The 25,773-nt window shown below is 35.7% G+C and overlaps 1 protein-coding gene and 1 long non-coding RNA gene across 4 annotated transcripts in view; both read left to right on the top strand.

Moving 5' to 3' along the window:
• Window positions 1-25,773, top strand: part of LOC145688447 (uncharacterized) — a 97,060-nt gene that overhangs the window by 55,308 nt on the left and 15,979 nt on the right. For all 3 annotated transcript variants that reach the window (XM_081762682.1, XM_081762683.1, XM_081762684.1), the window contains exons 5-6: window positions 15,276-15,409; window positions 22,466-22,706. In XM_081762682.1, coding sequence (XP_081618808.1) covers window positions 15,276-15,409; window positions 22,466-22,706 — 375 coding nt within the window. The remainder of the gene's footprint in view (window positions 1-15,275; window positions 15,410-22,465; window positions 22,707-25,773) is intronic.
• On the top strand, window positions 820-15,271 carry LOC145688448 (uncharacterized). The gene is made up of 2 exons (XR_014131910.1): window positions 820-3,474; window positions 3,841-15,271. It is a non-coding gene; the product is annotated as an uncharacterized LOC145688448 (long non-coding RNA).

Genomic DNA, 25,773 nt, shown 5'->3' with positions numbered 1-25,773 from the left:
AGCGAAACTCATAATTTATGATCGAAACTATAAGTGAAGAACATTGCTGAGTGCGGGAAGTAATAAGTGATATATTTTGGGAAAAATAATATATACTACAACTACCTTTTTTAAGTATAATTCAGTTCCCTTCAAATCTTCCAGGATCACTTCAGTCTAAGATGATTTTCAATAACAAACTGTGTATTATTGACAAAAATTTTAGCGATGATCAAAATAATCTAAACACAGATTTTTAACAAGATACAGATAAAAGTACTTTTATTCATTTAAATAAGATTTATCTTCATGTCGAGTGAACATGGGTCTATAGTTGCTAGATTTTGCAGGTGGAGAAGAAGCTCGATGTAACGTAAACGGAAGAAATTAGGAAAAAAAGACTGCATCCTTATTTATTTATGGAAATGGTAGTACAGTCAACAGGTAATTTTAAAGGGAAAACGTTAACACATTGAAAATTGAAGGAAAGGTTTTGAAGAAAGTCAGCTAGTACCTGTTGTTAATGTATCTATTCAGCATTCGCCTAGTGGAACAAATGAGAGACTCTTGAGTTAAGGATTGGTGGAAATGGCTTTCGATTTGATAAATATGTTGTAGTTGGACAGATTTACTCTATGATGAGTTTGTATTGAACATGGAACTAATTGGAAATCTAGATTGAGTATCAAGTTGCACGCATGGACATACTGTAAATTGATGGGAATTAGATGTCAAAAATATCTTTAAGTCCCTTGTTTATGCCGGCTAGGCTAAAGGAGACGACGATGATGAGAAATGAATGAAGTGGCGGAATGTAGAAAGTGGGAGCAAACGGGAGAACCCCGAAAAAACCCACGCAAGCGGTATTTGACCACCACAAATCTCACTTGCCGCAAGCTGGGATCGAACCAAGGATCTCATGCACCAGAAGTGAACGCTCTACCACTGAGCTACCGCGACCCGGGAAATTAGATGGCATATGAATTGCAATGTGATATTAGTAGGTACAAGTATAATTAATGAAATATTAAATAAATGAAAATTTAGAGAGAGATCGATTATTTTATGAGAGAAGACTGGATATTGGAATATAGATAATTCCGGGACAAGACGTTTGGGCGCTGCCATTTGGGCGCAAAGCCGTTTGGGCGCGAGGTACATAGTAAAAACCTACGACATATAAAGTAAGCTAGGCCCTGAAAATTAAGCGCGAATCAAGATATATATACATTTCCTACATTTCTATCTTTATCTCACCTCATTTATCTGTATATTTTCTATCTCTATCTTATTTATTCATCTAAATTAAATAAAAATATTTAAATAAAATCATGTAGTTTTATCTTTTAAAATTTGCATTTGCTGCACCACTTTGTCTAACTAAAAGCTGTGAAAGACGAGAAAGCAAAGAAAGCTTTGATTGTCTCTCTAGGACCAATCAGAACACGTTGTTCATGATAAACAGCCAATCAAAATATTTCAATTGTTTTGTTTAATTTTCGATACTTTTAATGAGGCCCCATATATATATATGAGTCGGCTTATGCAGGATTTTAGTGTTTTTCTAGTCAGTGTGGTTTCCTCAGTCTGATTTCAATGTGAAGTATGGAAGTGTTATCAAAAAGGGAAAGGTTTAAATTAGTAGACAACGGGTTTCAGTATGTTTTCGACAAGGACAACGTGGATGGAACAAAAATTTTGGCGATGTGAAAGAAAGGCGGAAAGGTGTAATGCTCGTGTTCACACAGACGCCAGAACTGGGCAGGTAAGTAAATGTTATTGATACATAGTTCAAGGGCATAACTCCATATTTGAATTGCAATATTAACTAATTTATCAATAAACAAATAATTATATTCGTTCGTAATATTTATTGAAATAGTTTGCGATATCGGTTGGATGTAAAAAAGTGCAATGAATGTTCATCGCATTAATATTTTGAAAAGTAATATTAATTTTAAAAAATAGCTAAGCACTTCCGTTTTTCTGGCTTTGGTTTAGGTCTAGTATGGCCGCCTTTTGATAAATGTCCAGGCCAAGTATGAACGTGGGCACTCTGGGCATCCGTCTTCTACATTTTTAAAATTTTGGAATTTCAAGTTTTGTGTCCATGTTTCAGTTTTAAAAATTTGCTTACACAATTTGTTTGCTTAGGCTTGGTCTGGCCATTAAAAGTAACAAGTGGGTTGTGCCCGTCGCACGCTCGCTCCCTAACCCATTCATTATTACTGAGAAAGTAAGCCTATAGCACGGAGGTTTTTATGGCATTTGTTTAGGCCTGGTTTGGGTATCTTTTGACAAACGAATGCCCAGACCCAGTATAACTATGATAAACCCTTAGATAAATTTTTAAAATTCTGAATTTTAAACACACCAAGTTTGTTGTTAACGCGTGTTCGAATTTTTAATAATAATAATAATAATATTATTATTATTATTATTATTATTATTATTATTATTATTATTATTATTATTATCATTATTATTAAAAATTCGAACACGCGTTACATTCGAAAAAAATGGGTCTATTATGTGTGTTAGTGTACGTATCAAGCCGGTGACTTGTTACTTCAAAGGTATTGAATGCTCCTACCGTTGTGCATTGCTGCTGATTTTTTTTTCTTCTTTCTTTACAGGTGCTACGAAGAATGAACGATCACAACCATGATAGTGATGTTTTTGTTGCAAGAGTTCGAAATGCAATTAAACGCAGAGCAGAGACAACGATAGAACTGCCATCTCAGATTATTACAAATGAAATCCAGGAGCTTCCTGTTTCTGTCCTAGGGAAGATGCCTAATGTAGATGCCCTTAGAAAATTAGTGCAAAGGAAAAGAAGAGACGTTCACGCTACTCCACCTCAGCCTCGGCGCTTATCTGAACTCACTATTCCCCATGGATATACGTTATATCAACCGGAACTTCCGAAAACTTCTTACTCATTGATACGGGAGATGAAGATCGAATTCTTATTTTCGGAAGAGAGACATTCTCAAACTGGCTTGGACAATGCAAAATATTTTACATGGACGGTACCTTTCGTCAAGCGCCTGCGTTGTATTCCCAAATTTTTGTAGTGATGGAAGAGCGGTATGGATTTGTGCTACCAATTTTTTACTGTACTGCCGAATAAACAACGTCGTGTCTATGTGAAGTTGTTTTCAGCTTTAAATTCGAAATTGCGAAACTTTCAGCCATAGTCCATATCAATAGATTTTGAGATATTTCTATTTCAAGCAGTGCAGGAAGTGTTTCCAGATGCACAGTTATTTGGGTGTTTATTCCATCTCGCCAGAAATCTAAAAAAGAAGTTAGGATCCGAATCTCTTCTGCCACAATACAACACCGACCCTGACTTTGCTCACAAGGCCAGAATGATAATGTCTTTGGCTTTTGTACCTATTCATACACTAAACGAAGCTTTCGACACAGTAGGAGCCTACGTGCCTGCTGAACTGCAACCTGTAATTGACTGGTTTGAGGACAACTATTTAGGTATGAATTCATTCCTTTTCTTTTTTCTTCAGCTTTTAGTATGTGGTTATTCGAATCAAAACTTTGGTTCACATATGATTTTCATTTAATTAATATATATACATAATAATTAATTTTAGAAATAATTTGTAATTACCTTATTCTTACACGAGAGAATAAGTAACCAATATTTAAATAATCTGAAAGATCCTCTCGTGCTTCCATACAATATACATAGTTAGGTACAGTAATCAATTTGTTACAGTTTCTAACTTCATTATTTTCCACTTCACATAAATTACCCACTGAAAACTGCTTTCTGGAGTAATTACTGGTAATTCTAATTGTTTATGACTTTGTAATAATCGATTTTTTTCTTTTAAGCAGACTAAATCGAAATGGAACTAGATCATCTCCAATATGTCCTGTTCACATGTGGAATGTATATGAAAGGGTAAAAAATGATCAAGCAAGGACCAACAATGTGGTAGAAGCTGCTCACCGCGCGTTGTAGTCTGAGTTGCAGATGGATCATCCTTCGATCTGGAGACTTATCGAAGCTCTGAGGAGAACGCAAAGGAAAAGAGATTTGGTGTTTGAAATAATTTTGCGGGGTGAAGAGCCACCCCAAAAGAGACGGAAATACATAAAGGCCGATGACAGAATCACAAAAATTGTAAATAATTTTGGTGATGTTGAATTCATTGAGTATTTAAGAGGGTTAGCCCATAACGTCGTCATGGATTGATTTTGCGCTTGTTCACGATTCTTGTACTTCAACATGTTGATCTATTTTTTGTATTATATAAGAAAGCTAGAAAATGAAGGAATAAGACAAACTTTTAATAATTATGTTAATGTTAATTGAAACATATTGATTTGATTTTTGTATTTTTTTTTTTTAAGTTAATAATTACATATTTAGAATATTAAAATTTGTTTTCTTTCGAATTACGTTTGCCAAACTCTTCTCTTTCTTAAGTCCAATAAAGAACTACCAATAAAAGATTTCCGCGCACTTGAGTTGAGGGAAAGATGTTAATACAGGGTGTCGAAGACATTGAGTTTAGGAACTGCAGTATGCCGTATTTCTAGTATCGCTTTTTTTTTTTTATTATTTATTTATTAACATTCCAATATAAAAATCAAAACTTTTCTAACACACTTTCTTTTCGTCCCAGGGTGAGCATTTAATCTGCATTAAAGAAAATGACGAAAGGAAAAAGAAGGAAAGTGATTTCAAAGTGAAAAATAATAGTTAAGTGTACATATATTGATCATTTAGCCACTAAAAATGTTTGGCATTCGCACTGATTGCATAACTACAGTAGTAGGCCTGCTTTAAGTTCTTTGATGGAATAGGCTCACTATATATGTAGAGTAGTCAATCATATCTAGCCTGATCTAGTTACCTTTGGCTTGAAAAGTTATCAAATAAAAACCACACTAAACTTTCGTTGAAACTTAAATTTACAAAATTTAATTGTTAATTAAGTTTTTAGAATTTTGAAATTCTAGTATTTCTAGTATGTAAAACAAAATCTAGTATAATTCAAGGACTTCCACTACAGTAGAACCTTGTGATATCTTGATTCGAACTTAGTATTCAGCGCCTAACACAACGACTTTTTAATTTAACTCGCGCCCAAACGTCCAGTGCCCAAACGGCGGGGCTCAAACGTCCGCGCCCAGACGTCACGTACCGTCTGACTGCAATCATACAACTGTATTTGTTTACGTGCATATTACAACGTTTCATTTTTTGTACTTCCATTTACAACTAAACGGAATATATACAGTATTTTAAAGTAATTTATAACATAGATTTTTCAGTACTTCCTAATATTTTGTACGTGGAAAGGCGGAAGTGTTCAGTTAAAAGTTTATTTTAAAAAAAAAAAGTTTCATTATTAAAAGTCGATATCTGTATGCATTTAATAGTTAAAGTTATAGGAAGGACCTCATTGGTTCTTAAAAATGATCTCTCATTTTCTGAGATGTCCACAAAAATACTTCGTGATATTAATTGGTTATAAAATGAGTAACTTTTGAAATTTTGTGTTCATTTTTTGTCTAAAGGTATATGAACACACAAAGTTTCATGTAGTGTATGTTCATTGCAGGCACTGAATATGGACCTCACGTGTTGCGCGGCAAAACTCTATAATCAAGCTCACTCCACACTCTTCCAAGCGTATCCGACGTGTTTGTGTTGATAGCTTCTGTGATTCGTTTCTTCAGAATTTCCATAGTTGGTAGTAGTGGAGGTACGTACACTATGTCTTTGACGTACCCCACAGGAAGAAATCACATACATTAAGATCTGGTGACCTAGGAGGCCACTGGAGAAGCACTTGGTCATTGCGTCCAGCATGACCAATCCATCTATTTGACAGGAGCTCATTGTGAAACTTACAGACATTGCTATGCCAGTACTGTTGTATTCCATCTTTTTTATAAAGATGGTCACGTACCTCAGTAAGTTGTGGCACCAAACAGTTCCGTAACATATCCAGGTTATTTTCGCCAGACACAGTTAGACGAATAATAATAATAATAATAATAATAATAATAATAATAATAATAATAATAATAATAATAATCACTTTCCACCTCTAGCGTGACGTGGAGATTCTCCAATCCTCATATTCGCACATTGTGTCTGTTGACCTTTCCATGCAGGTGGAAGCTTGCTTCATCACTACAAATGTATTGGACATCAGGTTATTATCATTTTCGAGTAATTGCTGGAGAGCCGAACAGAACTCCATTCGCTTTGGATGGTCTTCAGGTTTCAACTTCTGCACCAATTGCAGTTTATACGGATGAAAGTGCAAGCATTTGTGTAACACCTTGCTAACCGTGCTTCGTGGGATATGTAGTTCTTGGATAGCTCTGCATAGATTTCTTGGGGCTCCGCACAAAAGTTTCTCACATGCGATCAACAACTTCCTGCGGCACTGGTGGTCGGCCGGAATGCCTTTTCGCTTGTCACAGACGCATCCTTCTACGAAGTCGTTGTACTACTTCAAAATTGACTTGTGAAAAAAATGTTTCACATCAAAATTGCGCCTGAACGCACGTTACACAGATACAACACTCTTTGTTGAGTGAAATTCCAGAATACACCAGCTGTTTCGCGAGCGCCATCTTGAATTTACTGCCCTCTAGCGGAACAAGGAGTGAATGTTAGAACGTGTAAGGAAAAAACAAAAATGTTTTGAGTTAATGAATTTCCTGACACCTTATTTACAAAGATATTGCAAAAAGTTTTCATTTCATAATGAATCGAAATTAAGGAGTGTTTCTGTGGACACGGTGTATAAGCTTCTAGGTGGCGTGGGAAATAGGGAGCGTGTAAAAATAATAATAAAAAAAATGACCTATATTAGTATCGAATCCATAGTTTTCGATGTTTCTAAAAGGAATTGCCACATTTCGGATAGCATTAAAGGCCAAGTTAATGGGAGATAAGAATTAGTGAAAAATCTAGTTTTTCAGATGACCAAGATTAGTGTCGAATCCATAGTTTTCGGGGTCTTTGTGCTGTTAGGTGACAATCCGGATTACATTTAAGAACAAATTTTAGGGAAGAACGGACATGTCAGCTGAATTGGAAATATACAGGGGCGGTGCTCTTAATATATATATATAGACTATCCCATAATTCGTGTGTAAACTTTAATTTCATAGTACTCAGCACTCGTAAAAGCTAGCTAGAATTGTGAAATTTGCAGGCAATTTAGAGGAAGGTCAAGAGATTTGTCTGATAGTAAATCGAGATCACGGGTATTATAGTCTGCGGAGTATAGGGTCAAAGGTCAAAATGCGACTTTTTCCTTATGGGATTTCAATGTTAAATAGTAGTCTCACATGTCATTCTTTTGAATATCATCTCAGGTAGCAAAAATTGGAATATCGACAAATTCTAATCCGAAACAATGTGATAACGAGAAATATGGGCAATCGTGACCCCGTGACCTTTGCGGAGAAAGCTCCTTTTTTAACAGCTTATTGTACACGTTTAATTCAGTTGAAGATAATGTTAAAAAGCATATGCATAAAGGATCTACCTAAGATCTCTTTTAGCAAGGTCAGCAATATCATCAGAGGTCAAAGGTCACGCAGTTAAAATGTCATGTTTGATGTGTTAACAAGTAAGAAACTGTGACGTTGAAAATAATGATTTGAGCTACATAGAACACATGCATAAAGGTCCTTCCAAGGAGTGTGTGTGGACATAGGAAAATGATCAACAATGTCATAAAAAGTAAAAGGTCACATAGTTAAAATATTATGTTTTATGTGTTAGAAAGTATGGAACTGCGACGTTTGAAAAGTTATTTGAGATGTCATAGAGCACATGCAGAAATGTCCTTCCAGTGAATGTGTATGAGTACAGAAAAAAGGTCAAAAATGTCATTAAAGGTCAAAGGTCACCAGTTAAAATTTCATGTTTGATGTATTAGCAAGTATGAAACTGTGATGTTGGAAATAATGAAGAGGTCAATATTGCCATATGGTGAAGAAGCCTAATTTTGTATTTCAGGTACTGCAGGGAATGGTAGGTATCTGTTTCTTTGATGTTTAAAACAATGAATAGAACATGGCGTGAGTTCCACCTTTTGTTAATTACTTATCCTTGAAAACTGCATTCGAAACGTCTTTTTCTTATTGAAACATATTAATAGCTATTTAATACACATAAATATTTGAAATATTGTCTTATCTGCTCAACAAATACTGACGTTCTTGCAGACTGTAAATCTTTTCAGCTTTTCAGTAGATTGCAATTTATTTCACGTGACCTCTGTAATTTGTTAAAAATAAATTCACTCTGTGAACAAGGGTCTTTGTGAAGATTTTTTTCAAAAGTGTCCGGAGTTATCTGTTCAACGGCACGCTGTATCGATTGTCGAAGTTCTTCAAGTGTTGCTGAAGGAGTTTAATAAACTTCTTGCTTAAGAAAGACCCACAGAAAGAAGTCACATGGGGTTAGATCAGGACTTCTAGCTTGCCACTTAACGTCAGAACCCATACTTACTAAACGGTTTCCAAACCTTCCTCTTAAAATTTGTAATGTCTCCCTAGTACGATGTGCTGGAGCACCATTCTGTTGAAACCACATATCATTGTGTGGATCAAGATTTAAGCGATCAAGTTTAGGGAAAAGAAATTCTTACAACATATTTTGATATGTAAGTTGATTAACGTTTTTTTTTCGAAGAAAACCGGCCCTATTACACCAGTTACTGTTAGTCCCATCCATACCATAATACTCCTTTGATCTGCACAGCGTTTAATTCTTTCCGCCGGTGGACTGGGTCCCCAGAACCGTGCATGTGACGAAGACACCGTTCCATTTAAAAAAAAAAAAAAAAAAAAAAAAAAAAAAAAAAAAAAAAAAAAAGACAAAAAACTTAGCTTCATCTGACATAATCTGAAATAAAAATATGGGATTTTCATATAATTTGTCTATCAACCAGTTACAAAATAAAATTCTGGCATGCAAATCATCATCATCTATTTTATATACAATCTTCACCCTGTACGCCTTAACTTCAAGCAAACGCAATATCCTACTCAGCGAACTTCTTTTGACGTTGAGTGCAACACTCCGGCGACGGATTGATTTTCTCGGTGAACTAAGTACAGAACGAACCACTTTGCGTATAGTGTTCTCGGAAAAGTTCCTTACAGGCCGTTCTGCCTTTCGTTGTCTCTGAGAAACATGTTCCTTCCTAAAACAGTTATTTTGAAACTGCTTGTAAAGACGAAGAATTTGACTATTGCTTACTTTCACATCCCACTGTGAAAGCGTCTTTCTCCGCGCTTTTGTAACCGACTTCCTACTAAGAACGAAACACTCAAGCAAATCGGCACGTTGTTCCTTTGTTAGAGTATCCATTGTGACTTACACAATTACACACGCACACTTCCAAAAACCTAGGCCTATGGGTATAGGGAAAATAAGAAATACAACAGTTTTTATTTTCTTACATAATACAAGACACACAAGATTCACTAACTCATTTAATATTAATGGGGCCGCGGTGGCTCAGTGGTAGAGCGTTCACCTCTGGTGCTTGGAGTCCCGGGTTCAAACCCTGCTCCCGCCAAGTGAACTTTGTGGTGGACAAACACCGTGTGCGTGGGTTTTCTCGGGGTTCTCCCGTTTCCTCCCACTTTCTTCATTCCACCATTTCATTCATTTCTCATAATAACCGCCTCCTTTAGCCTAACCGGCATAACCGTGGGACGTAAAACTTAAAGATTTCATTTTTTTTTTCATTTAATATTAAGCTCAACTCCATATTCTACTGCCACACTGTCTCTGTCCAACTAGATTATTATTCGAGTAACACCAAACCACCCTTGTGAACGAAACAGACTGATTACTTGACGTAAGCCCAAAAAATAAACAGACCACGTTTATGCTTCAATCACGGAAGGGTATAAATAAAGGATAAGAGTGTGTCCCTTCTTATATGGGAAAGCAATTTATTTCCAGTGGAGTTACTCTTATTTTCTTCTCAATTTCCTGGGTAAGCATCAAGTCAATATTAAGGCTGCCATATTTATTTTTCATGAGATTACGGGACATCTTTGTTCTCCCCCAAACTCCTCAACACAATGCATTGTTTGGAAACAGTTTGTTTTCAATGCATTATCCTATATGATATGAATACAAAGAAATAACGAACAACCTTGTAGTACAGTCTGTACTTAGGATTTTTTTGAGAACTCCTGAGTGATTTGCATTTACATGTGATATTTATATTGGAACATGCTACCCAAATAATATGCTTTTTATAATCTAGGAAAAGAAAGAAAATCGTGCACCTACTATGTCCTAGAACAGCGTTTCCCAACCGGTGTGCCGTGAATGAGCCGCTGGTGTGCCGCGAGGAATCGAAACAAAATTATTAATTTTATAGCAATCAAATTGTAAAACGTAGGAAAATGTATATTTGTATTTCACATTACTATGAACCTCTACTATGAATCTACAATTTTAAGCTTCATGCCGTGTTACTGTTCTGTACATTTCTAATGTTGAAAAAGGTATTTGTTGTCATTGTTATGACCATTATTGCTTCTTTTTTGTTGCAGACTATTTCGCAACTTGAAAATTTAAAATATCATTCAATCCTTTCGACAAATTACCTACATTTGTGTTTTAAAAGTAAAAGAGATTTGTTTGTTCGTTCGTTCGTTATTTAGTGATCTTCCTTCTTAGTAAAAGGTTAGATACAGTTTTAAAAAAGAAAGCGTATTTTTAAAAACTTGAGTCCAATATTTCATTGCAATTGAGTTTTATTTTTAAATTAGAATGAAAAATAAGCATAATGATTTACCACGGGGAAAACCCAGTGTTCGAGCTTTCTTCTGTGTAAGAAGGATATCAACAATCTCAGAAAAAGTACCACTGTGTTTTATATTTACGAACAATATCTATAAGTATGCGCGAGAATCCAAGTAACACCTGTAGTGTGCCGCAAGTTGAAAAAGGTTGGGAAACGCTGTCCTAGAATGTCCTGCACACAATAATGACTTCCTAAAATTACGTATTCTTGTTATTTAAAAAGAATGGGTTTTCCGAGAGCCGAGAAAACTGAGTCAAGAGTTTACTTTCAAACATTATAAGAATTCAGCTTAACATTTCGCATAGTTTCATACCAACAGTATACGAAAAACGAACCCTTCGTCATCTTTGACCCTCTTACGACTATTCAGAGTTTCATTTTTGGTTGAAACGAAACCTTCAATAATTATTTAACGCATGTTTCCAGTGGCATCTGTGGTTGGATTAATGTTGTACTATAAGATGTTAAAAGCGGAACGATTCCCACCCCATTTTCCTAATAAAATATTCCTAGTTTTAAATATCATACTAACTAAATTACTTTTCAAACATTGCCGTCTCATGCTTGCCAATGTACAATCCGCAGCAAAAAATCTGCAACATGAGCATGTAAGTTTATTGTGAAACTACGCCCAACAGCCCAGGGAATCAACATAACGTCTAAGCGGCACGAATCACGCAGGAGAAACCTCGGAGTTCTCCCTAGAACACTTATTTTGGACCAAAAGACTTCGTCGTTTCACAATAAACTTACATGATCATGTTGCAGGTTTTTTGCTGCGGACTGTACAAACTGTGAACTTCACATTTGACCTTTGACCTTTTATGACATTGTTAACCTTTTCTTATGCATGTATTCTATGGCTACCTTTCTGTATGTATTCTATGGTAGGTCAAATCATTTTTCAAACATCGCAATTTCATACTAGCTAGCACATCAATTATGATGTTTTAATTGCGTGATCTTTGAACTTTTATGACATTGTTGACCTTTTTCGTATGCCCACACACACTAATCGGAAGGACCTTTCTGCATATTTTCTGTGGCAGCTGAAATCCTTATTTCCAACATCACGGTTTCATACTTGCTAACACATCAAACATAAAATTTTAACTGCGTAACCTTTGACCTTTAATGACATTTTTTACCTTTTTCCTGTGCCCATACACATCCATTGGAAGGACCTTTCTGCATGTGCTCTATGGCAGCTCAAATAAGTTTTTAAACGTCACAGTTTCATACTTGCTAACACATCAAACATGATATTTTAACTATGTGACCTTTGACCTTTTATGACATTGTTGACCTTTTCCCTATGCCCATACACACCAATTAGAAGGACCTTTATGCATGTGTTCTATGGTAGCTCAAACCATTTTTCAAACGTCGCAGTTTCATACTTGCTAACACATCAAACATGACATTTTAACTGCGTGACCTTTGACCTCTGATGATACTGCTGACCTCTTAGAGTTGCTAAAAATAATTTTAGGTAGATCCTTTATGCATATGCTTTTAACATTATCTTCAACTGAATTAATCGTGTACAATAAGCTGTTGAGAAAGGAGCTTTCTCCACAAAGGTCTCAGATGACCTGGTAGAGGTCATGGGGTTACGATTGGGCAAATTTCTCGTCATCACATTGTTTCGGATCAAAATTTGTGTCGATATACCAATTTTTGCTACCTGAGATGATATTCAAAAAAATGGCATGTGAGACGACTATTTAACATTGAAATCCCATAAGGAAAAAATCGCATTTTGACCTTTGACCCTGTAACTCCGCAGACTCTAACACCCGTGATCTCGATTTGCTATCAGACAAGTCTTCTGACCTTCCTCTAAATTGCCTGGAAATTTCATAGTTCTAGCGTTTACGAGTGCTGAGTACTATGAAATTAAAGTTTACACACTAATTATGGGACAGTCTGTATATATATATATATATATATATATATCACGCGAAGTTAAATAAAAGTCATTCGATTTTAATAGAATATTATGTACAATGCTGTTCTAAAAATCTTGGTTATTCACTTTGTTTTAAAGGCCATTTTCTGGCAACTGAATGTTGGTAAGTCTAATACTTTTGCTCTAAATAAAGATCTTGATTGGCCAAAGGAAGTTGGGTAGCCATAATTTTCTGAACAAAACTGTACATTTTATTTGCCTCTGTTCCGTAATCCCCTGTGTTTAGGGTTAAAATAAGTCAAGAATGAGCGGTGGATTTGGCCCCCTAATGTAGTATGAATTAATCCCCCCCGCCTTCCATTAAATATATAATTCAAGAGAACTTTCGTTAAAAGAAATAGTTTTTTTTTTATGAAATGTAGCGTTTACTTTTTGAGGCTTCACTATCATTTTCACCACTTGAATTTATAATAAATTGAGAAAGTGAGGGTGACTTCCTCCCACCCCAAGTTAAAAAAAAAAAAAAGCTTCTCGATTTTCACACAATATTTTATTCAGATGTTAACATAATTCTCACTCTTGCAGTTGAACTTAATCAAATATCGAGTCTATTAACAATCTCCTTCCTTCTCCGAAGATTTAAATCGAAATTCTGAGATAACTTTCGTAAAAAAAAAAAAAAAAAAAAAAAAAAAAAAGCCAAATACGATCTATTTTTTTCTGAGATTATCCAACCTTCTCAATTGTTTGCAATTGAAATGGATCAGTGCGTGCTTCCCAATCTATCTGTATTATATATCATCATCATCATCATCATAAGTATTCTGCCTTTATTGGCAGGTGACTTGCCGCAGCTGAGAAGCTTCCATGCTCCACGGTCCTCCGCTAACTTCGTCTTCGCGTATGATCTTTCTGTTTTTATATAATCCATTAATTGTAGTCTCCTTCGCCCCCTCCCTCTCTTTCCCGCCACCATACCCTCTAGGACGTCCCTCATGATACAATCTCTTCTTAGGCAATGTCCTAACCAGTTTCTCGTCCTCTTCCTAATAATATCTAAAAGTGTTCTTTTCTCACCCACCATTTCTAACACTCTCTCATTCGTTTTCCGCTCGACCCAACTAATTCTTTCCATTCTTCTCCACACTCACATTCGAAGGCTTCCAGTCTATTTTCATCACCTTTACGTAATGTCCACGTTTCCGCCCCATACAGTACAACACTCCACACGAAGCATTTTATGAGTCTTTTTCTCAACTCTTTATTCAAGGTCCCGCAAAACAGACTTTTCTTCCTCCTAAAGGCTTCTTTCGCTATTCCTATCCTTGCTTTTATTTCACGTTCGCACTTCATGTTATTACTAAGAATACTACCCAGATATCGAAAACTATTCACTTGTTCTATTTTCTTCCCTCTTACTTTTATATTTGACACAGACCCCTTCGTTCCAATCACCATGCCTTTTGTCTTTCTAACATTTATTTTCATCCCATATTCTTCAAAGCCCTTTCTCATTTTTTCTAACAGTTTATTGATTTTCTTTTCAGATTTTATATATATATATATATATATATATATATATATATATATATATATATATAAATGGATTGATGGAAAGCCTGACAATTTTAATTCAATTATAGCAATTTCAGTCAGTTTTGGTAGCCATATGACTTACCTAGGTACAATCTGGAAAAAATACAGTAAGACTCCCCAGCACACCTAGAAGGAGTGGGTGACATAAAAAAATAACCGAAAATGACCGATAGTAGTGCCTAATCCGTAGTTTTCGGGACCGCTTTGAGAATAACTCAACATCTAAGAGCATGGAAAAAGAGGTTAAACATTTTCTTACTCTAGGTTAAACATTGAAATTTGGTTTGAATATTCTATATATCCTGAACTGTGTGTAACACGGATTTCGTATTATTAATATTATCACTTTGAGGAATTCGTAAGTTGATTCAAAGGTTTTCAGTTATCGATTTCTTTTGAAGCGCTCAGCGTATAGCCACGAATTTTGTATACTATATATTTGGCGTACAGAAGATAAATATTTTATACGAGAAGATGATTTGGGTAAGTTTTGAAACTCAAAAAGACATTAATGGAATATTTATTTAGGAGCGGTTATTTGAAATCCACTGAAATCAAACATGCATCAACAAGTATTTCTAAACCAGAAAAAAGATATATGTATCTTGTAGAGATTGTCCATAATGCTTATTAATTTCGTACAAAAAAATGGGCTTTCTGATGGTTTAAATATAAGAACTGATTCTTTGCACGAAATATTTGTTTTTATCTGCAGTTTTTTAGTTTTGTGCTTCGAAACACAGAGTTGCCATTTGTTAATGGATTTATTCTGCAAGTAGATGTGAATAATAAATAAATTCATACGAGTACGTACTGTCATTTGAGAATAAAAAAATGGCACCATGAATGTTTCTAAGTACTTTTAAAATTATACCGTGAGATATTTACTAAATGTTTTAGTAAGTATTGGTGGGTGTTTCTTTTTTTTTTTTTTTTTTTTTTTCTAGATTCACAAAAGATGAAGATGAGCTTATATTAAAATTCGTTTCGAAACGTGGAGAAGATTTTGCTGCTCTTGGAGAGTTGCTTAATCGAGACCGAGAGCATGTTAGAATGCATTATCAGAATCTACGTCTAACAGGTATGTTGGTATTATTAGCTTTTGAACTATGGTATGCGTATAAATGGAAAATCTTAATAGAACTATTTTGCCCATCTGACTGTTGACAGGTATCAGAGCAAAAACTGGTAAGAGTTAGCGAATGGAAAATGGTCTTTTTAAGTGGATTGAACTTTCCAAGAGTACATGCCATTCCGGCTTTATACGAGTATGTCTATTGAAACAGAAAGTGGTAAGTTTAACTACTTCCGGTTCCGTTATTGGCTCCTATACAACAAAGGGAAAGAGTCAGCAAGAAACGCTTTTAAAGTAGATTAAACGTCTTTAGAATTGATTCGATCTCCACCTTTTACCGCTTCGGATTTCAATTATTCCTTTTGTTACTGAATTTTATGAACATGCTTAGGCTAGCAACTGTAATAGTATGAAAACAGAAAGGCTAGAAAGTTTGATGTTAACATAATGAAGATAAAATATAAGACGAGAGTATATACAATATATAAATTATACAGTGCGTCCCACTAGCTTTCGAACCCGAAAAAGACGTTGTAATTTCCGAACAAATATACATAGGAAAATGAAATTCAGAATACACGTACCTTCTTTCATGCTGAATACATGACCGTCACAGCAGGTGCTGAAAGTGTCCTCCCTGGACGTCAAGACATGTTTGTACACAACGTTCCATATTGTGAAAAGTCCGATGTAGAGTCTCCGGTGTGATCTCATGAATCGCATTCTCAGTGTTGTTTCGCAACTCTTGCAGTGATCGTGGGTTATTTCTGTAGACACAACCTTTAAGAAAACCCCATAAGAAGAAATCAGGTGGTGTCGAATCCGGGTATCTTGGCGGCCACAATCCTTTGGAAATTATCCTGTCACCAAAAAAGGACTCAATTTCTGCCATGGCCACGTTGGAAATATGGCATGTTGCTCCGTCTTGTTGGAAATAACCGCGACGCAGTTCTTGATCGTCCAGCTGATTCACAAATTCACTGAAGATGTGTAAGTAAACTTGTGTGTTTACTGTATCTTCAAAGAAGATGGGTCCAATGATACGCTGTCGGGAAATTGCACACCAAACTCCCACCTTCAAGGGATGAAGTGGAATCTCATGGTACACATGCGGATTTTCGGCGGCCCACACCCGAGTATTCTGCGAGTTCACATAACCGGAGAGATGGAACCAAGCTTCATCTGTGAACCAAGTATAGTCTAGGATTCCTGGATTGTCATGCAACAAAGCTTGCAACCAACGACAATACATCACGCGCTTTTCCCAATCTGTAGTCTTCAACTCCTGGACGACTGTAACGCGATATGGAAACAGCTTGGCTCTTTTGGCGGCTCTTTGCACAGTTGACTTTGACATCCCTACCTCTTGTGATAATCGACGCAGGCTCTTCTTAGGGGACTGCAAAAGACGTTGCCGCACATTCTGTACTGTCTCCTCGGACATCCGTGGACGCGCACCTCCATGTCCCGTAAGCAACGTTCCTGTTGTTTCGAACTTGTTCACCAAATGATGTATTGATGATTTCGATGGTTCTTTATGGCATCCAAATTCACGGCAAAATTCACGTTGAACGGTCTGATACGATCCCGATATCCAATATTTTTTAACAATGAACACGCGTTCCTGTACGGTGTACAGAACCATCCTCGCGATGCAGCGACTCGAGTCACACTAACGCACGCGCACCACGCCAAGCAGCACTTCCCCTGGCGCCACCTATCGTCTTTGTTTTGACGTGTGCGCTTCTGTTCAACTCTTTCTCGTGTTTAGCATGAAACAAGGTACGTGTATTGTGAATTTCATTTTCTTATGTACATTTGTTCGGAAATTATAACGTTTTTTTTTTCGGGTTCGAAAGCTAGTGGGACGCACTGTATAAGTGTTTGCACTACGAATGATAGATATGGTTTGGTGTGTATGTCTTTTGTAACATCATAGAACCATACTGTAGTATCAACATGTGTATATGAAAATGTTGGTTATTTATCAGATAGAATTATTTAGTATATATTGTGACACATTTAATATATATTTACAATTGTATAGTACTGTGGTCGCTTGAACTGAAAAAAAAAGAAAGAAAGTAAGAAATATTGGATCCCCATAAAAAAAATGGTAGGACATAGCGATAAATGTTACTTTGAAGTGGTTGAACGTTTTAAGGGTAGATTCCATCTGCGCCCTAATCTGTTTGTTGATGTTTGAAGTGACAGTAACCTACTATTTCCGGTTTTGGTAGCAGATCGCCAAAAACGATAAGGGATTCTAAGAAATAATTGTTGATATGGATTCAACGTCTCAAGAGTAGATTTTGTCTCCACTCATATACCTCTCATAAAACCGCAAATAATGGAAATCTGTCGCTTTTTGTTTTAACCTTCTTTTTACCAACTTAAATGTTTCACGTTATTTACCATGTTGGGTGAAAATGCACCCCACACATAAGTCGATGTTTTCAATAAAAATGTTTAATTATTATAGTATATAAATGTTATAATAAAACTTTGATTGCATAGTTAGTGTTTTGATATATAAAATAATGTAGTATATTCGTATATTTTCTCACAAATGTAGTATAATTTTATTTTTTTGTTAACCCTTTTAGGATTTATGGTATATTTTTATACCATGACATAATATCATCTTTGACCACTTATTTAGGTTCTATAATAGATATATAAGCCGGGTTTTTTGTATAGGTCAGGTCAAGGATAGACCACAGAACAGCCCAGATGTGTCTTGGAACCGGATGGCCAACTTGGCGGCGCCAAGTGAGGGCGGAGGGGCGTGATATTTTTTCTTCGTTAAGGAAAATTTCACGCCTTTAGTTTTCAAGATATCAGATTGAAACTTTGCGTACGGATTGTCTTTACCTTTGGGTATTTCTCAATTTTTTTTTCGAGATTCCTATGTAAAACCCGAGCTGGGCCCGAGGAACGCAAGTGCTCCGAGTTTTTTTTCTTTTAAGGAAAATTTCCTTTTTTTTTTTTTTTTTTTCAATTTTTGCAGTTCAGGTGTATGATACTAAAATGTGAGTGGTACCGTTGGTAAGGGCTCTTTATACTGAAAAAAAATGGTGTTTAAACCATGACTCTAGGTCAAATAGTAATGACGCAGTACATTTTTAAAGTATTTTTGTAATATATATATATATCAGATCCCTACGTAAACCCAGGCTAGGGCCAGAGGGCGCAAAAATTTCGAATTTTGTTTTTGAAAAATACGTTGTTTTTTTTTCGATTTTCCCGTTTCTGGTATATAATACGGACAAACGAGTGGTACCGTTGGAAAATATGCTCTATCCTGAAAACAACGAGATATGATCCATGATCCTACGATAAATAATAAGGAAGGAGTAGCTGTTTGAGTGAAAGCCTAAAGTTTACCTCAAAAAGTGGAAATCCTAAAAGGGTTAAATACAGAATGTTAATATTTCCAATTTGTAAATATTGAGAAGACAATTCATTTAGTACAATTGCTTTCCCCGTAAAAATATTTCATACAAATAGATAATGAAAGTTGTTGAATCTCATCCTTGTAGAAATATTTTTGTAGCAGTAACAAAATAATTAGCTTTGGGGTGTGTTTGCACCCGACTTGGTAAAAACAGGGTTAATATTGAATCTTCATAGAGCAGAAATAGAAGGAAATAACGAGAACTTGTTCTATACATATATACGTATATACAGGGGTTATATATATATATATATATATATATATATATATATATATATATATATATATATATATATATACAGGGTGGCCGAAAAGTAGGTATACACCCCTGTATTGATCAAGGTTTATTTGCTTCGGCTGTTCCGAGCTTAAGATGTAAGTAAAAAGACATTAAGAACAAATAATAAACTAAAATGAAATGAAATGAAATGAAATCTTTGAGTTTTACGTCCCACAGTTATGTCGGCTAGGCTAAAGGAGACGATTATTATGAGAAATCAATGAAATGGTGGAATGAAGAAAGTGGGAGAAAACGGGTGAACCCCGAGAAAACCCAGGAGCACGGTGTTTGTCCACCACAAAGTCCACACGGCGCGAGCTGTGATCGAACCAGGGACCCGAAGCACCGGAGGTGAGCGCTCTACCACTGAGCAACCCCCCTCCCCTCAACAAAAAAAACAGTCTACCTGATGGATAACAATAAGAGATGATAGAAAAAGCAATGAATTTATCTGTACGGGACAGTATACCTACTTTTGGGCCACCTTGTATATATATATATATATATATATATATTTAAGGGTGTGTCGTAAAACTTGGAATTCCAATAGGGCGGAAGAGTTGGAACGTCTACCCAAACGTGTAACTGTTTTTTTTTTTTTTAAGATCGCGGTTTTATCTTTACTTTGCGCGTTGAAACTAAGTTTCGTCAAATTGTAAAAAATCGTACTGTTTTAGAACACCCTATATAAAATACTCTTTACTTCTTTTAGTTGTAAAAGAACAGTAAGTTTTACGAAGGCATGTAAAAATACACAGAGGAAAAGAAAATCGAATTCGGATAGTATCTTTAGTTCGCGCATTGAAGTCAAATTGTCAAAAAATGTACTTTGTGGAACACTTTGTATAAAATACAGTTTACTCTTTTTGTGTAGTTCTAATCGGGCTGTAATTAGCTCGTAGGTATGTAGCAATACACAGAAGAAAAGATAACTAAATGGTTCATACTAGCTTTGCTATCTTAAATAACTAAAAAAAGAAATACAAATTGATGAATAAAGGAACGTTTATTTAAAAATAATAAATGTGTAACAGTTTCGCCAGCTAACTGACAAATTGGCTTGATCAGACGCTGTCAGAGTTGCACATTAGCGAAACTGTTACACATTTATTATTTTTAAATAAACGTTGTTTTGCTAAGCAATTTGTATTTCTAGTTTAAGAAAAAAACAAAATCGAAATTAGAAAGTATCTTCAGTTGACGCATTTCAACTTAAAGATCGAAAACTTCACGAAAAAAAGCATTTTTTATGTTTCGTTCTATGCGTACAGCTCTTCCCTCACTTCTGCACTTATAAACTGATGTGTACGTTTTTTATAATGTATGTTGCTAATGTTTTCAGCTTCAGTGAAGGATTTTTCGTTGAAATACACAGTCTCAAAATAAGATTGGCTATAGTTAGCCACCTTGAATGACTTATAGTGTCTGGGTGATCTTTGCTTTGGCCATTTTTTGTTACAGAAATATCTTCGGATGGAATTTTCTCATAACCAACAACGGAAGCTGTTCACAATGTTTCTACTGTTTACCGATAGTTCCAGAAAATGATTTGGAGCCTGAAGTCTTACCATCTAGATGCCCGAATAAATGTCTGAAAGGCAGCTCATTAAAATGTAATAAATCAACCATTAGAGTTGTCTTCCCAGTTTGACCTCAATACTACAAACAACGCCACATTTGCATTCTATTGTTTATTGTGCCATCATAGCCAATTACAACAAGATCATTTAAGATTAAGCCTTTATTATTTAGATAAAGTATGCTCTCAGATATATTCTTTTCAGATCCACTTCTAGGTGTTACGTAGCCAATAAACTGACTGTCAGGCTCTTCAAGTAATGATATATATGATTTTCTTTTCTTATTCAGCGGTGCATTTTATTGCCTATCTTTTCTTGTACCAGAGTTTCATCTTTCCTGCCATCAAAGTATATAGCTTTGGTGACATTTCAAATCTATTTTGTAATGCTCTTCTAATTTGCAGCTTTTGTTTTCTAATTTTACTTTTATCTATAACCAAGGACGTGTCCGATTCTGTAATTAAACCAAAGTCTTGTAAGACACTGAAAGCAACTTCTGCGGTCGCTCTGTTCGATAAACCGAACCTATCATTTACTAAAGCTGTAGCATTCAGTTTCAATCGCATTGTCGATTGTGCTGGTGAACATTCTACTTGTATGTTTCCTTCATTGCAGTGTTTAACAATCTCCGTATCTTCCTCGTCCAAACAAATCTCAGATGATGTAGTGTCACCTTGGTTCTGAACAGCAGAAATTGATGTTTCGTGTTTCTTCGTCTCTTCCTGTATCCAGATCATTGTACTTTTCTTCCAGTCTACGTTCTCGATGAAATAAACTCTTAGCGTTCTTTGGTCGTGAAGAAATTTCCGTTTAATAGTAAGTTAGCTGTGTTTCATATAGGGTGTTCCACAAACTACTATTTTTGACAATTGACAATTCACCTCAATGCACGAACTGAACGATACTATATGATTTCGATTTTCTTTTCTTCTGTATATTGTTACATGTCTACGAAAAACTTACTATACTATTGCAACTACAAGAAGTAAACTGTATTTTATACAGGGTGTTCCAAAAAGAGTATGATATTTGACAATGTGATGAAAAACTTGGTCTCAACGCGTGAACTGAAGATATTGCCCAATTAAAAAAAAAAAAAAAAAAAAAAAAAAAGTTGGACGTTTGGGTAGATGGTCAAACTTTTCCGCGCTATTGGAATTCGATTTGAAAAAATAGCTTTTCTCGATCCACCCTAATTCATATATATATATATTTATATATATATATATATATATATATAGATAGATAGATAGATAGATAGATAGATTTAACGTCCCAAGAGTAGGTTCTATCTCCCCTTCATCCACCTATTGAAACTAAAGCACATACATGTATTATTTCTGGTTAGAATGTTGGATCCCTTTAGTTGGAAATCTATAGTACTACAGTTTCACAGTGTGAAATGAAAATAACACTTAAAAAAATAATACCGTCCAATGAAATAATGCAGTTCCCATGCGGTACTACTTCCCGTTAACTACTTCGTTTTGACGAAAAAATTACTCTCCTTAATATCGTCCTATAATTACAATTTCCTTGTATATTTTTCTTTCTTTTTCTTTGTTTCTTATGTAATTTCTTGCATGAGAATCTACACTCACCCATATCATTTTGTTCAACATGGCGATGTCTATCGATTGCAGTGTGTTATCTTTGACTATTTTTCTTTTCCCGTTAAACGCCAACAATATTATAGAATTTTTCGTAGTGTTTTTTTGAACATTTTTATATCATTTTTGTTTCAGGTGGTACTCTGAAATGGACGTTAAATATGAGGAGTGAACTGGTAGCTACCATATTATCTGTTATGAAGCTCTCTAACGTATCACCATTGAGAAATAGCAAGATACCTTGGAGTAAAGTAGCAGAGAAGTTTCGTGTTTCTACCAACAAAATTATGAAACAGTGGCAAGTCAATATCTATAGCGGATTGTTCGCTAAGATTGCTTTCACCCATTACGAAATTATAAGCAAAGTTCTAGAAAGGTGAGTTGAATGTTCGAGAATTTAAGGTTCTATAGACATGTACTCGAAGAGATTCTCGGACCAATATTGACGACGGGAATTTTGATGATTGTGTTTTAACGGTCATTTTTTACTTCGAAGGCTGTGTGAAATGTGAACTTAAAATTAAGATGGGATTGTGACATATGGTTACCGGGACCTGTGGCATGATTTCCGTCCAACTCCCTTATGGGGATAAGGTAGTGTAGTGGGAAAGGGTCTATAATGTGTGAAGTTGTGATTTTAAATATTGTTTTTTTTTTCCCAGTTTCCAAGTCCACCCAATATAAAAAATAAGTCCTGTGGTTTTACATAACCTCCCTCCACATTGCACAAGGACATCCAGAAATCAATTAGCCAGCATGTACATTTAGTGCGAAGTAAGTCTCGGACCACGCGCGTAGAAAGTGTGTGTGTCAGCTACGCATTTAAGCTTGAGCCCACGGTAGTCACTACGATGTATGTACGTATCTTTATGGTGTTGACAGTTTTTGGCAATTTATTCTTTATTCTAGACATAGTTTACTATTGTAGTTGATGTAGCTAGGGTCTGACTGTCTATAAAATTATCGTGAAAATATGGTTTAACAAGGAATTAATAATTTAAAAAGGTGGGCTTCCTTTCACATGAGAAACTACGGTAGTTTTCAAATCTACGGAGGTAAGACCAATATTTTAACCAGATATGATTGATTTATCAGGTTCCGATTTCAGTAGACGAATGAGGAGACAAGAGATGTAGCTCAGTAAATAAAGGGTTGTGAGCTCAAATAATTTATAAAAAGCTGAAAATTTCAGGAATAGTTTTTCAAGTTATATAAAATAACATACTGAAAATCGCGGAAAATCGCATGTGTGCGTCATCCTTAAAATGGCGGACAAAGATGGCGGCCAGCCGATATGATTATAGTTCGGAAGTTTGGGCGTAGTTCAGAAACAAAAAGTCATAGGTCATTTGCGTAAAATTATTTGAACTCTAAAAACATCTAACTTCAATTCTAATTGTAAAAGTTTCGAATCCAAGCACTTTTAAGGAATTTACACCCATTTAAACTTCAAAAATGTAGGAATTTTAGCCCTTACTCTAGTAGTTTATGTAAAAATCTTCTTATCGAAACAGAAATAGACGTTAAAGATTTTAATATTTTTAATGAACTATTCATTATCTATAATTTAAAGAAAAGCTCATTCATATCGAATAAGAATGAACTGAGATTTTTAATTTTGAAACAGATTAGAAAAGATAAAATTATAAGACTTCATTAATTACCTTACGGATTGCATTAGCAAATAAGCCATTGTCATTGACATATGTGTTTTCTAGAGCTGGTGTTCGTCATCATCTGTCATATTCGTCTTCCGATTTTTCGTTTATACAGAATCTTCCTTGGCACAATGCACAAAACTTTGAACACTTGAGATCAGCTTTCATACACTCACATGTTGCTCGTTCACAATCCTTTCTTGCAGTCACTTTGCACTTACAGGCAAGTAAGTTTAGTATTTCGGCTGGAGCTGGTGGTAGCTCTGTGGGTACTGGAATTAGCATACCCTCTTCGACACATTAACCCCATTCGGTCGAGTTCATGCTTCGGCTATTCCTTTCTTGGACTTGGAGGTACAACCGAAGTGAATGCTGCGCAGCTGCCGCACTAGTAGGGGGCAAAGTGGCCAAGTTGAAATGTGAAGATAGCTTTTTGACGACTTCCTTGTTATACCAGATATGTCTAAGACTGTCCAGGGAGGACACGTTTCCTCCTCCATACAGGCGAATAAGAAATGTCTCTCCAATCTCGACCACTTTGTCACGATTTGGTTGTGGAAGGTGCTAACTAACCTGCACATTGTTTATCTTTGTAGAGCATTTTGAAGGCTGCCAACCTTCCTCTTCTGAATATAGCCGGGGTCGTATCAGCCTGTTGCAGCACAAAAAAAAGAGGAGGCAGTCTTTTAGTGGCCCGAGAGTTTCTTGAATTTTAGCGATATCGTAGCATTTCCTTTCAGTTTTGCTTGTCGGTGGCCTTAACAGAAACAGCGACTGCTCAGGAAGTCTTCTAGCAATTGTTAAAAGATAAGAATCAGATCCAACAACAGCTACAGGTTTCCCCTTTGTACTTTCTTCCATTGCTGTTGAACAAATTAATGTATCGGCATCTCGTTCTGCTTCATATACGGCTATCTTTGCTTCTTGGAAGAGTGTTTTCATCATTTGAACCAGTCTAGTTTTGTTCTCTGAGTTTCTCAAGAACTGTGCTTGATCTGTCGTAGTTTCCATGACAGAATCAAATGCGTTCGTTGCAGGCATTTTCCCAAAAGCTCTTTTCTGTCTTTCGGAATTTTTTGTGTCTAATTATATTCTGTATCCATTAAATACAATGGCACTACAAGGTGAAAATGTCACTTGACATAATTCACATACTTAACGCAGATTTGCTCGTATGTGCCATTTTTAGTCCACACCATTGCGTGAAGAAGAAATCCTTCATCCACAACAGACATAATGTCTTTTGATGTTTTAACACAAGGAACAGAGACTCGACAATATTTACCGTAGTTGATTTGGCATTCTTGCGCATGGAGATGTTATCATACAAGGAATGTGGCATCGGCGCTAATTCATATTTCAGATACCCACGAAGATTTTCACCTCGATTAATTACAGCTGCGATTCTGCCGAACAACTGCAACGGGCCGAGAGACATAACAATCGTCTCTTCTTTGATTTTGACAGTACTGTAGGTGGCCTAGATGGGGATGACTATTTTCTTTCTTTCTAGCTTTACAGATCCGTAGAATCTTCCAATCATTCTCTGAACTAATGTTTCCCCAACACTCCTCCCTTGATTTTTTGTTTTCTTCTCTGCAACTAGACCTGTAGCAATGTTCTTGAGTATTTCTTTTGAGTTGAGTTTTTTAAACGGTCATGAACAGACAACCATTCTGAGAATTTCTTCGAGTCTTTATCATCACGAGATAAACAGGAAGGCCTTAGCTCAACGTGCTACTCAGATGACACGAACTGTTTCTCACAAAAGTCCTCTAGAACTTT

Source organism: Thermobia domestica, chromosome 6 (assembly GCF_964235325.1).
Source record: "Thermobia domestica chromosome 6, izTheDome1.hap1.1, whole genome shotgun sequence".
NCBI classification, from domain to species: domain Eukaryota; kingdom Metazoa; phylum Arthropoda; class Insecta; order Zygentoma; family Lepismatidae; genus Thermobia; species Thermobia domestica.
This window is presented reverse-complemented; position numbering and strand designations above follow the sequence as displayed.